General features: G+C 44.8%; 1 protein-coding gene across 3 annotated transcripts in view; it reads left to right on the top strand.

Moving 5' to 3' along the window:
* Nucleotides 1-9,935, top strand: part of POLA1 (DNA polymerase alpha 1, catalytic subunit) — a 295,619-nt gene extending 285,684 nt beyond the window's left edge. For 2 of the 3 annotated variants that reach the window (XM_045855968.1, XM_045855967.1), the window contains exon 37: nt 8,693-9,935. In XM_045855968.1, coding sequence (XP_045711924.1) covers nt 8,693-8,838 — 146 coding nt within the window. In that variant the 3' untranslated portion in view covers nt 8,839-9,935. Of the gene's footprint in view, nt 1-3,707; nt 3,825-8,692 lie in introns of those variants that run through there. The other variant, XM_045855969.1, reaches the window with a different exon arrangement.
* Nucleotides 9,936-14,200: the final 4,265 nt, after the last annotated feature.

The following is a 14,200-nucleotide window of genomic DNA, read 5'->3' as shown; positions in this document are numbered from 1 at the left end:
TCTTTGGTCAAGTAGGAGAGTTCGCAAAGAGAGACAGTGGCCATCTTGATGAGCAACCAGTTAAGGTTTCAAGATATGTGGTCAATTCTGATGAGAATCGTACTTAAGAGCGTCCACTGATATATCCTGGAAAGTAATATGCCATGATCTTTATGTTTCCAAGAGACAAAATCACATTAGCTTAATGGAAGACCTCATCCCAGAGAGAGTGCAACGTATCAGTTCATAGAATTCAAGAAGGTAAAGGTTGCTAAGCCCGATATCCTGAAAACATTGGTATTTCGGGCTCCATGGTTGGTTTTCTAAGTGGCTGGGTTGCTTGAATATTTAGTTTGTATCTGATGAATCAGAAACCCAAAACCATATCCATTTTCCATAAACATTAATTCCAGAGCAGCCAAAAAATGTACCTGGTACAGAATTTGCCTTCATATATTCTCCTTGGATAATGAGTTTGCTGGTAAGCAGTCATTTAAAAATATACCTTTGACTTTCTGTCTGGTTTCTCTCAGATTTTTTAAGGCCTCAGATCTTCCCCCATCTCTTAGGGCATCCCACACCAAGTCAGTGAGTGTTTTATAATATATATATACCAACAAGTTGGTGAACACTGTATTTATTCATGTTTTCCTGTGTTCCAACCATTTGTTCGGAGTGCTGGCCCTCCCTGATAGGCAGTTTCTAACATGCCCACCTACGGCCCAACCATAGTTCCAACCATTCACATAAATCGGAGCTCTCCCTTACCCATTGGCACAGGCTGGGAGAACAGGAGGCCAATGAGAAAGGAAGATACCCACAGGATTAAGTAGCAGCCATGTCAAGGCCCATGTTCTTTTGCCTGTATCCTCAAGAGGACAAGAGCTTTGCTGGTGACACAGACTGGGGTGTGATTATGCAGATTTGCTATACCCTGAGAACTTTTTCTTCTCCCACTCCAGTGTCAGTGACCATTGACACTGGACCATAGCTTTTACTAACTGTCTATTGCCATCATGGTCAATAACTAACATTTGTTGAGCATTAACTTGATCCCAGACACTGCCTGGGCACACTAACCCTTCAACCTACTTGTTCATTAAAAAGTGAAGGAGAATAGCCCTGGCCAGGGTGGTTCAGTGGGTTGGGCGCTGTCCTGGTCTGGGCACATTGTGTGGGTTGTGGGTTCGGTCCCAAGGTTGGGGCACGTATGGAAGGCAACCAGTCAGTGTTTTTCACATGGATGTTTCTCTTCCTCTCTCTCTCCCTCCCTTCCCCTCTCTCTAAAATAAAAATGAAAAATAAATTTTAAAAAATGGAGGAAAATAAGCATGGGCTTGACATTCAGAGATAAGAGCCCAGAAAATGAGTCCAGAATTTCTGATCCTGAAGCCAATGTCAACTGCCCATCTATAGTGACTGCTCTTAATACAGATACACCACCTTTCCCTCCCCTGCCCGCTCTTCCCCGCCGGGAGCGTGTTGGCCCACGCCCACGCCCACGCCCTGCTAACTCTCTAGGGAAGATGATTTCCAGCTCCCATGGGTAGTACATGGCACCAAATAGTATATTAGTCAGTCTGAATTTTTCAATGCACCCAGGTTTAGAAACTGTTTAAGTAGAGATTAAGACAATTAAACATAAAGATTAGAAATGGTATGTGAAGAGTAAAGCAATTGTGCATACTTGGATATTGTTGGCAGACACAAACCTTTGAACAACTAGAGTGTTTCTCTTTTAAAGAGTGTATTTATTCTTACTTAGAGGGGGAGGGAGGGAGAAAGACAGGGAGAGAAACATTTGATGTGAGAGAAACATCAATCCGTTGCCTCTCAAATGCCTCCAACCTGGGACCTGACCCTGCAACCCAGGCGTGTGCCCAGACCGGGAATCAAAATGGCGACCTTTGGGATGCTGCCCAACCGACTGAACTACACTGGTCAGGGCTGAGCAGCTGGAGTCTTCGGGATGAATGGTATTGGTGGGAAACGTTCTTTTGATGCTATAAGGCTGTGACATCATTGAAATTGGACATACCTGTAAGTTTTATAGTTCTGGTCCTTGTTGGGGGAGGTGTAAACTTATCAGAATCTGGGAATGTTTTAAAAGCAAGCAAACAGCCCTGTCCAGTGTGGCTCAGTAGGTTGGGCATCGTCCCTCAAGAAAGGTCACAGGTTCGATCACCTGTCAGTGCATGCCTGAGCTGTAGGTTTGGTCCCTGGTCAGGGTGCATACCAGAGGCAACCTGCCAGTGTTTCTCTCTTGCATCAATATCTCTCTCTCTCCCTCCCTCCCTCTCTCTCTCTCTCTCTCTCTCTCTCTCTCTCTCTCTCTCTCTCCCCCCTCCCCCTCCCCTCCCTCTCCCCTCCCCCTCTCTAAAAATAAATAAAATCTTTTAAAAAGTAAATAAAAGTAAAAAGCAAGCAAACACACACATTTCTCCCCCCTCCCCTTTTCACCACAAAAACCTATGAGAATGGAGTTGAATGGTGAAAATCAAATGGCTATTTTGAAAAGCAAACTTCCCAGGTGATTCTACTCTCCCACCCACCAACTCCCAATTTGAGCCCTGCTGCCCTGGGGTCAGTCTTCCTGGTTCTTGTCTGTCACTGAACATTGATCAGACATTCGGGTATTTAGAATATTTCCATTTTCTCTTGACTTTATGGATATTAGAAAATAGCGCACACATCAAATTCCACTGTGCTTGCTATCTATCCAGTTGGCTTTGATTAAATTACACGCTTGTGGAATAGAGTGCAATGAAGGATGTTGGCAAATTGCAGCTGTAGCCATCCCGGGGGCCTGGGGGGAAAGTGACGTGTTTTCTGCTGGGGCAGTAACTTACAACCCTAGGCCTTCGGCAGAGTTTATCCTTCATAAAACTTAGTTTCACATTGGAACCGGCGCTTGAAAGTCAACGTTTTGTTGCTACTTTTCTGTGCAGGTACAGTATCACAGAACCATTCGGAAACTAAACTTTTACTCGGTGCATCCAGAACCGAGCTCTGGTAAAGTGTACAATACTCTTGTATACCACAGTAATGACCCTTTTTAAACATTAGAATAGTTTTTAAAAATTGCAATAAAGTCTTTGTAATTTATAGACCGTGTAGTAATACAGATACGTGTAAAATACAATCTGTGTACCTGATTGCAGGTAACAGAGTTAAATGTGCCAGCAATCTCAAACACAGCTTGATATTTCCTATAATAAAATATAATGCAAAAAATTAAATATCCAATATCAATGGATCCTAAATGGTTTTGATATTTCTTTTTGTCCTTTCCCATGAAGAGTAATTTATTTCCCTTTTTAAAGTGTGGGCAGAATGATTACTAGCGCACTGTAATGTAATTGTGTTGCATTGATAAAATAAAAATTGTCCTTTATCTGTGTCCTGATAATGTTCAATTTACAGGCTGGCTTCTCTGCCACCTCTTCAGTGCTTTGAGTATTCCACTTCTCCTCCCTTCCTGCTCTGAGAGCGCACAGAACTGTTTGAAATCCACTGGTACAATTGTCAAATCAATTATTCATTCTCTGCAATTATGCTCGCACAAAGAACATTTTGCTGGTCTGAATGATGATTAAATTAACAGCTATTCCAGCTGCCTGATAACATCTAATAGAATATTCATAAGCCCAAAATGGAATGAATTATCTCCATTAACTTCATCATGCTCACTTAATTACATGCTTGTTATTGTATTTACACCTTGTTAGATACCGCTGAAGCTGATCCAGTGGCTGGCCGGGAATTGGAAGCGTCTGTCATGGGGCAGTTGGAGCGCGTTTTGTAGGAAATGCTATTTATTTTAAATGCTCCACCTGCTGGGAGCCGAGGTTAGTCAGCAGCACTGAGATGAATTGGGAAACGGGGTGTAAAAAGAAATAATGTGCTTCTGACAGGCTCCGTGGCTTTTAAGTTGCTCTCATTCAGCCACTTCACAAAAAATTATTTTATTCCATCTCTCAGTGATGATGACATGATTGCTTTTGGGTAATCATTTACCATTCTGATTTTATTTTTTGAAGTAAATTGTCTGAAGTAATAGGTTCTTGGAATTACAGCGTGCCTTGCTTTTTTCTTAGAACTTTATTTAAGCTTGTCTTCCAGCATTTAACCCGAGTCCCCTCTTTCGTTTGATCTTCTAACTTTATTTATACAACAGTGCTTAATGATCCTGCACAATGTGTTTTTTTCCCCTCTCTGCACCCCCCCCCCCGCCCAAAATTCTGTCCAGTGTGGTTGACAGTACTTTTTATAACCTCAGCAAGGGGGCTGCACGGGCAATTTTCTTCCGACATGACAAATACAAACACCCCAAACCCAACCCTGATAGAATCACTTCATCCAGTTGAAAGGACATTTTTTTATCTCTTTCAAGGTGACTCTTTCTCCAGTGCAATAAGGTAAGGAGCACCGCTTCCCCTTCTATTTTTCACTCTAGACACGGCATTCTTCACATTGGCTTGCCCTGTCTCCGCCCTTCTCCCATCACCCCTTGCTCTTTCCCAAACTTCCAGTGACCAGCCCTCCCTGGTGGTAGGGCCCTGCAGCACCTCCATTTGCTGGGAGCGTGAAGGGTCACTGTTCGCCCCCGCTAGGCTGCAGGAAGCCTGTGTTTATTGAACATGAACCAGACCAATGGGGGAGAGAATTCTAATCTCACTTCTAAATACTTGTCAGATCAGGCTATAGAGCACGTGAGCTAAACCGTGGATATTTTATTCTGTTCGAAGGCCGTATTTTGGTATCAACAAAAAAGAAGAGAGAAAGAAAACTGAACATAATTGTTTATAAGTAGGAACGGAACTGGATAGTGGAGTAATAGAGAGACTCTTCAGCCTTAGATATACTTTAGCATCCAAGATGGGATTTAACAGGCAACAATGGTCCTCTAGGCAGTTGGCTAGTTGAGAAATGCATCGCATGCTGTGTGTGCCTGGCACCGTGCCTTGTAAAGTTTTTCTAAATAAGAATCGAATGGAAGATGGTGTTTTTTAGTTCTTTTCTCAGTTGAAAAATGTTTATCTACTTGTCATTTGATTGGGGGCCCCTGAATATGCTTGTCTTTGAAACAGTGATGTCCCTTGAGGTCTCTCGGACACTGTGCATAGCCCTGACGGGGTTATCGATTGATGCTCGGGAGAAAGGCAGCCAGGCCAGAGGCTCTGACAGCTCTGTATATAGGTTGAATGGTTTTAAGCCCTAAAGAGGGTTTCCCCCCCCCCCCCAAATTCCTAAGCTTCCTGCATTCAACCCCTTACACAGAGCTCATGTTGCATCGAGGGAGGGAGGCTACAGATTAGAAAAGGTGGGAAAGCTGAGAAGTGTATGGTGGGAAGCCATGCAATTAAAAAACTGACTGAAATTATTACCTGATTTCATAATTGACAGAATATTTAATTCAGATATAGTAAATTGACACACCTCTACACAGAGACAATTATGACTGACTGTATAACACCTGACAGAATCAATTATAACTGACTGTTGTTTGATACCTTTGCACGGAAATAAATGAAACAGATATTCAGAACAGAGACGGCTGCTGCCTGTGTGCCTAAGCCTGCCTTAATTAAAATAAAATAACCAGTAGGCAATGTTAAAATGCCTTTGCCTCCTGGTTTGTGTTTCAGTGTATTTCTTTAAGTCCAGAAAGGGTTTTACAAAGAGTCAAGCTCAAAAGAGGTTTTTGTTTGACTGACATGGACAAAATATCCAAAGTAGAGATGGTTTCCTCAGATGAGAGGATTTACTCTTTTGTTTCAAATAGTTCTAACGCTTGTATTTGATCAGTCGACTTTTAAATACAGTATTTAACACCAGTTCAGCCTGCAGATGACGGCCTACTTCATTTCATGGAGAAAATACTGTAACTCGCATGTTTTCGGGTTTTAGGTTCTAATCCGTAGAAACCAACTTTTAAATTAGCAGTTCATTATTGTCTGATAAAACATTGGGTGAGTAATTAATATCTAGGCTGACTTGTTTTTCATTGTCTTCATATCGGTTGGGGACAGGATATTTTTGGTAATTAGCATATAACCCTCAGGCATCAATGTGACCAGAGTAAATAAGCAGTAGGTACGGGTCCTCAAATCAGGTTCCCAGGACAAGTGGATTCGCGTTGCAGGTGTATTAAGGTGAATGACGTCCGGTGATACTGCAGTCCACGGGACTGTATTTTGCTGATGTGCTTGCTTGTAGGAAGAGCCTTTCCTTTCCCTGTCTCTATGAAGTTTGGATCTTGTGTGTGTGTGCTGCTCGTTGAGACAGTGACAGCCACTGGGCTGGGATGGCTGCAGATCTTCTAGGCCTCTTACCTAATGGCCTCTTGGAATCTTTTAACACTTGTCCTCACACAGCTGACCTGCACGGCCTATGGCCATGGCTCCTTTACCAACTCCCCAAACCAGAGCAGGTAGAAGGAATGGGGTTTTACCGGCTACATTTACTGGTTTCCACCATTTAACACCAGTATTTTTAAACCCTTGAGTTCTAAAGTAGTGGGTGGAGCATTAAAGCAAACGGGGTGACAGTTTCAATGTGAAGCCTAACGTAGGTGGCCTAGGGGCCTCAAGTGGGGCAGAGAAAACACGTGAAGAAGGGGTGAGCCCTTTCCCCCTCAGCTCCACACCCCGTGGCCTGTGACAGCGTGTGCAGTGGTTTCCTAGAAGACCTTCCATGCATTATTGATTGCATTCTCATTGGGGAAGCAAGTGGGAGCTTTTATCTGCATCTCACACTGGCGTGGAATGGTGCCTTGGCCGTATCGACTGGCTATGGCAGATGCCGGTGATCGCAGTTGTCTTTTATGAAGAAGAGCACCAAGTGATGCTGGTTGTCATTCTAACTCTGCTGTGTGGCAGTATAAATAGTCCCCTTTCTAACCAACCTGGTGGGAAAAGTCAATATCCCATCAGCAGAGGAGGTAAATGCATTGGGAGCTGTGCCCTCTCTCTTCCTCCCCTGCTCCGCATCACCGCAGCTCTTTCAATGTGCTGTCCCCACCGCACACGTGACTGTGTCATTGACATGCACGGGGTGCCGCCCAGGCTCTGGCCTGTGGGAGCAGCCACCCTGGTTGTGGGGCCATTGTTGCCTATTCCCAGACTGTAATAATTAGAACTTTCAGAGTGTCTTTCTATGGCCTGTTAACGTGCGCCCCTTCTCACCTCCATTTTTCCACCCCCTTAGGGCATATCAGTCCTTTCTACTAACGTGTTTGTTGTTGTTTGGAAGGCAGCTGTATAATTTAGCAAGGGTTGTGGAGAACAAATGCGAATGTGTAGTTAAGGAACAAAAGTCTGGAGGGCGAGTTTTCATTTTCCGGGTGCTTTGTGGACTTCAGTGTTGCTCTGTTGTTTCAGCGCGTGTCTCTTTCTGTGACTGACATATTTTCCTTCTTGATGCTTTCCTATTCCCGGCGCCGCTCAGCCTCACTCCCCCAGGCACCTTGGCCCAGCCCAGTCTCTGAGGGCCTACTCTCTCCCGTTTGTGCTTTCCAATCCCCGATTACCTGCTGTGTGACCTTAGGCGATGGACTTGACTTCCCAGTTTCCTCATCCAGAAAATGGGCATTGTACAAAAGTGGGCCTCTCCAAATAACCTCACAATGTTCCTGGGCAGCTTTGAACAAAACCTATGTCATCCTAACCACCCAGAGCAGGGTTGGCTGCCCCAGGGATCACCCTTGTCCCAAAAAGATCAGACCTGGGTGTCACAGACCTACCGCTCCTTTAGAAGAACCAGATGTGAAGGTAGCAGGCTCTGGGGAGGGAAAGGAAGGGGATTCTCTCAGGCTGGTAGTGCCTCTCTCCAAACCAGAAGGCCAGGGGAGTGTGCATGGAAGGAGCAGGGAGCAGAGGAGGGGCAGCTGCATACCCAAAGTTCACAGGCACTCGGGTTGGTGGACAAAGAAGAAAAAAAGCAATCTTGCCAATGGACAGGTGCTCTCCAGACAGGCCACCCCTCATCTCTGCCAGCAGAGGTTTTCTGTCGCAGAGGGACACAGACCTGAAGGACTAGAAGAAACCAGGTCCAGCTGATCCGGGGAGTTGGCACTGGGAGACCCAGGCTCCCTTTGAGACCAAGTATTTCCTGCCACATCCGTACTTAGCATGCATTTGTGTGCATATGCTCAGCAGCGCTGCAAAAGTGGCGTCTGCAAGTGTCGTTCACCTCGCCTGCTGCACATGGGCGCGCACCTGCAGTTCCCATCCCTGGAGGGTGGTCGTGTCCCCCCAGGGCACTGAATCAGCTAGGTGCTGAGAAGTGGTGGGCAGAGGAAAGGAAGAATGGCTTCCATAGAGGAATCTCGGGGTCTCAGCTCCCCCAGCCTGGGGGAGGGGTAGGCTGGCCCAGGGATAGACCAGTGACAGAACCATGAGGATATATAAGCCACAAATACAACCCACACCCCCCTCTCTAGAGTGTGAGGAGTACTGAATGGTCTTTAAAGAAGGTCCCTCTGGATGTAAAGTACCGTATATGGCAGAGAGCCAATAATATTGTAATCACTATGTGTGTTGTCAGATGAGCACTAAACTCATCGGAGGGAGTACTTCAGAAGGTATATAAATGTCTAATCGCTATGCTGTGTACCTGAAAGTAATATAAAATTGCATGTCAAACTGTAATTGGAAAATAAAACGAAGCTCCCTCTGAGACTTGTAATCCTTTTATTTTTATTTCTTTTTAGATAAATTGAGGAAGCAGTATATTACCACCAAAGTTCGTCAAGACTACAAAAATCTCAAGAACATAGCAGAGCAGTTCTTGTCGCAAAGTGGCTATACTGAAGTGAACCTCAGCAAACTCTTTGTGGATTGTGCTGTCAAATGCTGAGGGCACCCTAGAAGTGGCTGCAGCGGGGATCTTTGAGTGAATTGCAGCAGCTTCCTGGCACATGGATCCATCACTTCCCCTGTTGTCCTAACTGCTTCTCTGCTTTGCTTTTCCTTGGGGATTGCATCTCATTTTGTGTGGATGTGGCTTGGGGAGGGGGATTATTAAAAGTGACTGCAAAAATGCCAAGCATCAGGGAAAATCAAAACAGCCTTCCTCTTACAGTGTACCATGTACTGTTCAAGCATGGCCCTGTAACCCTTTGCAAAGCACCTGACGAGCAAGCTGCTTTGGATTCGGATTCAGATTCAGAACTGGGTTTCTAGGGGAGGTGGGTCAGTGAAGGAAGAGAAATTAATTGAGAGTAGCTGGAATGCAAGTGACTGCAGGCTTTGCCCTGGGGCCTCCAGCAGAGCTGCCCCAACAAGGGAGGGGTTCATGGAGTCTGGTAGGAGCGCTAACGTTTTGCCTTTTCACACGCCAATTAAACCCAGGCTAAACCTAAGTGCTTCCCAGCCACTGGCTCCAGGAGTGGCTGTCCTGTCCTTTTCAGTCTTGTCTTTTATATACGTAGTCAAGGGGGGAGATTTTGAACGAGCCTTGTGCTCACTAAATAGATTAAACAGCTTGTTTACTGAATCGCTCCGAAGTCCAACACACACATGCACACATGCACATACATGCACGCATGCACATACACGCATGCATGCTCGGCAGGTGCTTTGCGCTCTCGTTCCTTTTTCCCCTTAAGTAGAAAATCCAGGTAAACAGTTTTATATTGGGAAAGCACATTTAAAATAATTTGATATTCTATAACATTTCATTAAAACATGTAGAGGTTGGGGCGAAGATCATTGTGGTATATTCAGAGGGGTAGTTAATTGGTTAATTGCCTCTGGTGCTATTTTTCTAATTTCTTCTTTGCCAGAAGCTAAATATTTCAGTATATCAGTTTTGCCTTTCTTACATCATTGGTAAGTTTATACTAACAAAATATATTTCTACTGTGCAACTATGCTATATTTTTTTAAAACTATTTACCTGTGTTTTTCTAAATGAAAAATATGTTGCGTGCTTTGGGTTTTTTTTTTTTTTTTTTTTTGGTCCACTTAAGAATAAAGTTTTCTGCCTTGGCTGGTGTGGCTCAGTGGATTGAGTGCCAGCCTGCAAACCAAAGGGTCGCCGGTTCAGTTCCCAGTCAGGGCACATGCCTGGGTTGTGGGCTGGGTCCCCAGTAGGGGGCGCGCGAGGCAACCACACATTGATGTTTCTCTCCTTCCTTTCTCTCTCTAAAAATAAATAAATAAAATCTTTTAAAAAATAAAGTTTCTTAAAGGGAAACCAGTTGCAGTGAATACTTACCAGGTACAAAATGTTGATTAGAGCAGGCAGCAAGAGATAAGGGATCCCCCCTCTCAAACCTCAGCCTGGTTGGACCTCAGCTCAGAGATGTTCACCGTGATGGTATGTCCGAATGTTCTGAGTGCGTTCGGGAAAATTTCTGTGGACCTTGGTCCTTCAAGAGATGAAGTGTGGTTTCTCGTGTGCTTTGCTGATTTGGTCAGCCAAAGAAAGCTAAGCCAAGAGCCCAGCGGCATCTCTTTATGGAGAGCAAAGGTGCTGACTAGTGAGAGAAGGGCACCCCACAAGAGAAAGGTTACCCAGCATGTCCCTCCTAAAGAAATGCTTGTTAAAGCAATGGAGATGGTGCCACCTTCTACCTTTCTTTGCCATCTCTTTCCTCTCCCTTACCCTCTCCTCTTTTCTCTGCTGTGTCTTATACTCAGGCTTAAGTAGAAACACTTTGGGTTTAGGGCCCTGTCAGTTCATTCATTAATGCCTTGGTACTTCAGGTTTGCAACCTGTCCTAAATTGGAGCACCCAAGTTGCTTCAGGAAACTATGGGATTAGTGTGGTTTTCCTTGCTGTTACCATGTAAGATTGTAGAGATGGTTCTCTAACCTAACGTGTGCTTCCAGAGCCCACGCCCCCACTTGGCTTTCTCAATAGAAGGCATGTTTTCCTTGCTTTCTTGGACCTTGGATTATGGTAAATACAAATAGAGAGTTATCCTGAACTTGGTCTTCAAGGAAACTCTAGGAGATTCAAATAACTACTCATGGGTCTCTTTCTTGTCTCTGTATTAGATTGTCTTCACTGTGAGGGCGGGAAGCATTTCTGTAGAGGGTGTATAAAAAGTCAGGCATTTCTTAGAACAGTCCTTGAAAAGAGCTCATGCTATGGTTGATGTCTTCTTATTCCCGATATGCAACTCTGGATTCGTTAAGAGGCTTTTCTGGGAGGCACCTCAGGGTTCCAGAATTTTATGGAAAGTTGAAACTGCAACTTTGATGAATTCCAGTGGAATCCTGGCTGCATCATCAGTTGGTTGGAGCGTTCTCCCATATACCAGAGGGTTGTGGGTTTTATCCCCAATCAGGGTGCATTCGGGAGGCAACCAATCAGTGTTTTCCTCTCTCCCCTCCCCCCACCCATCTCTTTTTCCCTCTCTCCCTCCATCCCTCCCTTTCTCTCTAAATTCAATAAACATACTTTCCTGTGAGGATTTTTTTTTTTAAGAGTTCCAGTGGATCCCTCTTGGAAAATTGGAACATGGCATACAAACTGTTTTCTGGGAAAAGTTTCTACTCCTTAATTTGTTTGCCATCAGTTGATAGTGCAATGGATGGGACTGGTGCAGAAATGCCCCCCACTTCTTTGTAAGAGGGTGCCTACTGGAATGTCTGTATGGGCTCCATGGAATGGGGGTTCAGCTCCAGTGCTCACAGTGAAGGGATCAAACAAGCCGGGTTCACACCAGAGAGTGGCTGGGACTGCCCACAGTGGGCAGCGGCTGTTCAGTGATGCTGGGAGGGACAGAGTCTGGGGTGGCTGGCCACACAGTCCAGTTTTCAAGAGAAGCCAGGAATCCTGGTATTCCATAAAGTTTCTCTATTTCTAAACCTTGCAACTAATTTTGTAAAGTAAAAACTTAAATGCTTTGGGGCAGACGAAACCTCTGGGCTAAATTGTGTTTGCGCCCCTTGGGAAATGGTACCCTGAAAGAACCCTGCTCTTCGCAGAGCCCCAGGACTCCGAAAAGGGCTCCTGTTGGATTTAGGTTCTGTGTGCCACAGGACACACACATTGATCTCGGACAGGACGCGCTCACTCTCGGCTCTCCATATAAAGGGAGCTGGGAGACCAGAAGTTGAAAATCCTACAAAGGGCATGCTCAATAATATTTTAATTTGGCCAGGAAACTAAAGTTTAGGGACTGGAGTTTGGGAGAGGACGTTGAAAGGAAATGAAATCACTGCCCCTCACCACCATCCCCCCTTTTCCAGCCCGTACGACCTCTTACCTCCAACATCCATCCACACACACATACACACCTCTTGCCTGCTCAAACGTATCATTTTTAAATGAGTTTGGCAGGAGATGCAAAGATAAAGAAAGCCCAGAAGCAGGTTTCCCTATCTCCCGTTAGGGTCTTACAAACAAGCACACCAAGCCCAGGGCCTCTGGTCGGAATCCCGACCCCTCCATTCAGTGTTCCCGTCCTACACTTAAAGCTGCCTTGTCTTGCTCTCCTCTCTCTCTCTTTCCCCCTCTCTCTCAATCTCCTCACCTAAATATTTCTTAATTGAACGGTTTGCTGGGGAGCTTCCTTATAGCAGTTTAATAGATTAACTCATCTGAGCCAGCCTCAAATTTCAGATTAAAATTCCTTCATCCGAAGGCAGCATTATCAGGTTGTTGGAGGCTGTTTTCAAACCTTGGTTTTGAATAGCAGTGGCTCTGCATTAATTTAACCACTAAGCTAATAAGTAGGTTTCGTTTTGTTATGCTAAGCTTTATTGCTTTTCTTTTGATCAGAATGGTGTTGTTGAGCAAAGCAGCAGACAAGGCATTCTTTGATGAGGGAATTAGCGCTCCATTCTTCCTCTATTATTCATAGCACAGTGGAATATGTAAGTACCTGAGGGTGTCAAAGGAGCGCAGGTTCTATTGCAAAGTGCTCGCCTTGTTTCTCTCAATAGCTGACTATGAGATGATAAACCGCTTAATACACTGTGCTAATTGGATGAGAGCAAAAAGAGATGGGAATTAAGGCGAGGCAAAAGGAGAAAGTGCAACCAGCCTTCAATTCACTCTTTCACCACTTTACCAGCTCCAAAGGAGGCACAAGCTTTCTATAAGCAGACTAGAGGTTTTGTGCAGAGATAAAATGAACGTGTTAGTGGATTCAAGTAATACACTAATTATTGCACAGTATAAATACCACTACTGGTTTTATAACAGGGAGGTAAACTTCTTTTGAGAGGGTTATAGGATTGCTTGGCAGTGGTGTAGAACCTAATAAGGGCCCAGAGTAATAACCCCCTGGATTAACAAAATTGCTGCTTGTTAGAAGTATGATTCAGGCTTTTACGAAGATTTCCGGAGAATGAATAAAAATCACTGAATGACATTTCTTAATGTATAACTGGCAATCGCTCCTATTTCTTTAAAGGAAAAAATGTATACTTCAAACTGGACCGCTAATAACGTCCAGAGACAACACGAATTTTTCCTTTGAAAAATGCTTTTTCCCTTCAGGTAGCAGGTTTTCTCCCCACACCCTCCCCCCACCCCCAGCCAGGCTGCCCACTGGCAGCTAAATATGCGGTTGCTCCGGGGCTCTTGGTGTTCCAAAACACCAGTTTAGGCCCCATTTAGGAACCCCGTCATTCAGACATACTCACTAATGTGTACACACATACACACATGCTCGCATACACAGTTTTTCCTCTAAAAGCAAGTTGAACTAACCTATGTATAATTTTATTTCCTCTAACCTCAGCATCCTTTTCCATTTTAGTAGGATCTCCGCACTCAAAACGATACGAAAAAGAGAAGTGCAGGTGCTTTCTCTCTTGGTGTTATGAATCCAAACCAGTAATAATAAGCATTTGCCCCACTTGGGGGTGATGGTTCGAGGAGAAAAATATGGAAAACTGGCTGGGGCCAACACCGTTGCCTTTTACCTGAAGTCTTGCTTTCAAGTTCCACTTGTCTTAAACCTCTTCAATAGTCACTCTCTCCTAATTCATCTGCTTCCCATCTTCCTCACCACAAACCTGAGCTGTCCACCCTGTCCACTGTCCACAGTCCAGGCTGTGGGTAGTTAGTGGTGATGGAGGAAGCTTTAGGGGTGCCTTCAGATAATGTGATGCCAGCTGCCTCCTTCTTGCCTTTTCTTTCAGGGCCTCATCCGGATCTGGCTAGCCTGTCTGAAAAATGTAGCAAATTAACTTACCCCTTCCTCTCATCCTTCCCACAGAGACCCAGACCGGGCCCCCAATCACCCCCTACCCCA

Source organism: Phyllostomus hastatus, unplaced genomic scaffold (assembly GCF_019186645.2).
Source record: "Phyllostomus hastatus isolate PE091 unplaced genomic scaffold, TTU_PhHast_1.1 phas_scaffold_12, whole genome shotgun sequence".
NCBI lineage: Eukaryota > Metazoa > Chordata > Mammalia > Chiroptera > Phyllostomidae > Phyllostomus > Phyllostomus hastatus.
This window is presented reverse-complemented; position numbering and strand designations above follow the sequence as displayed.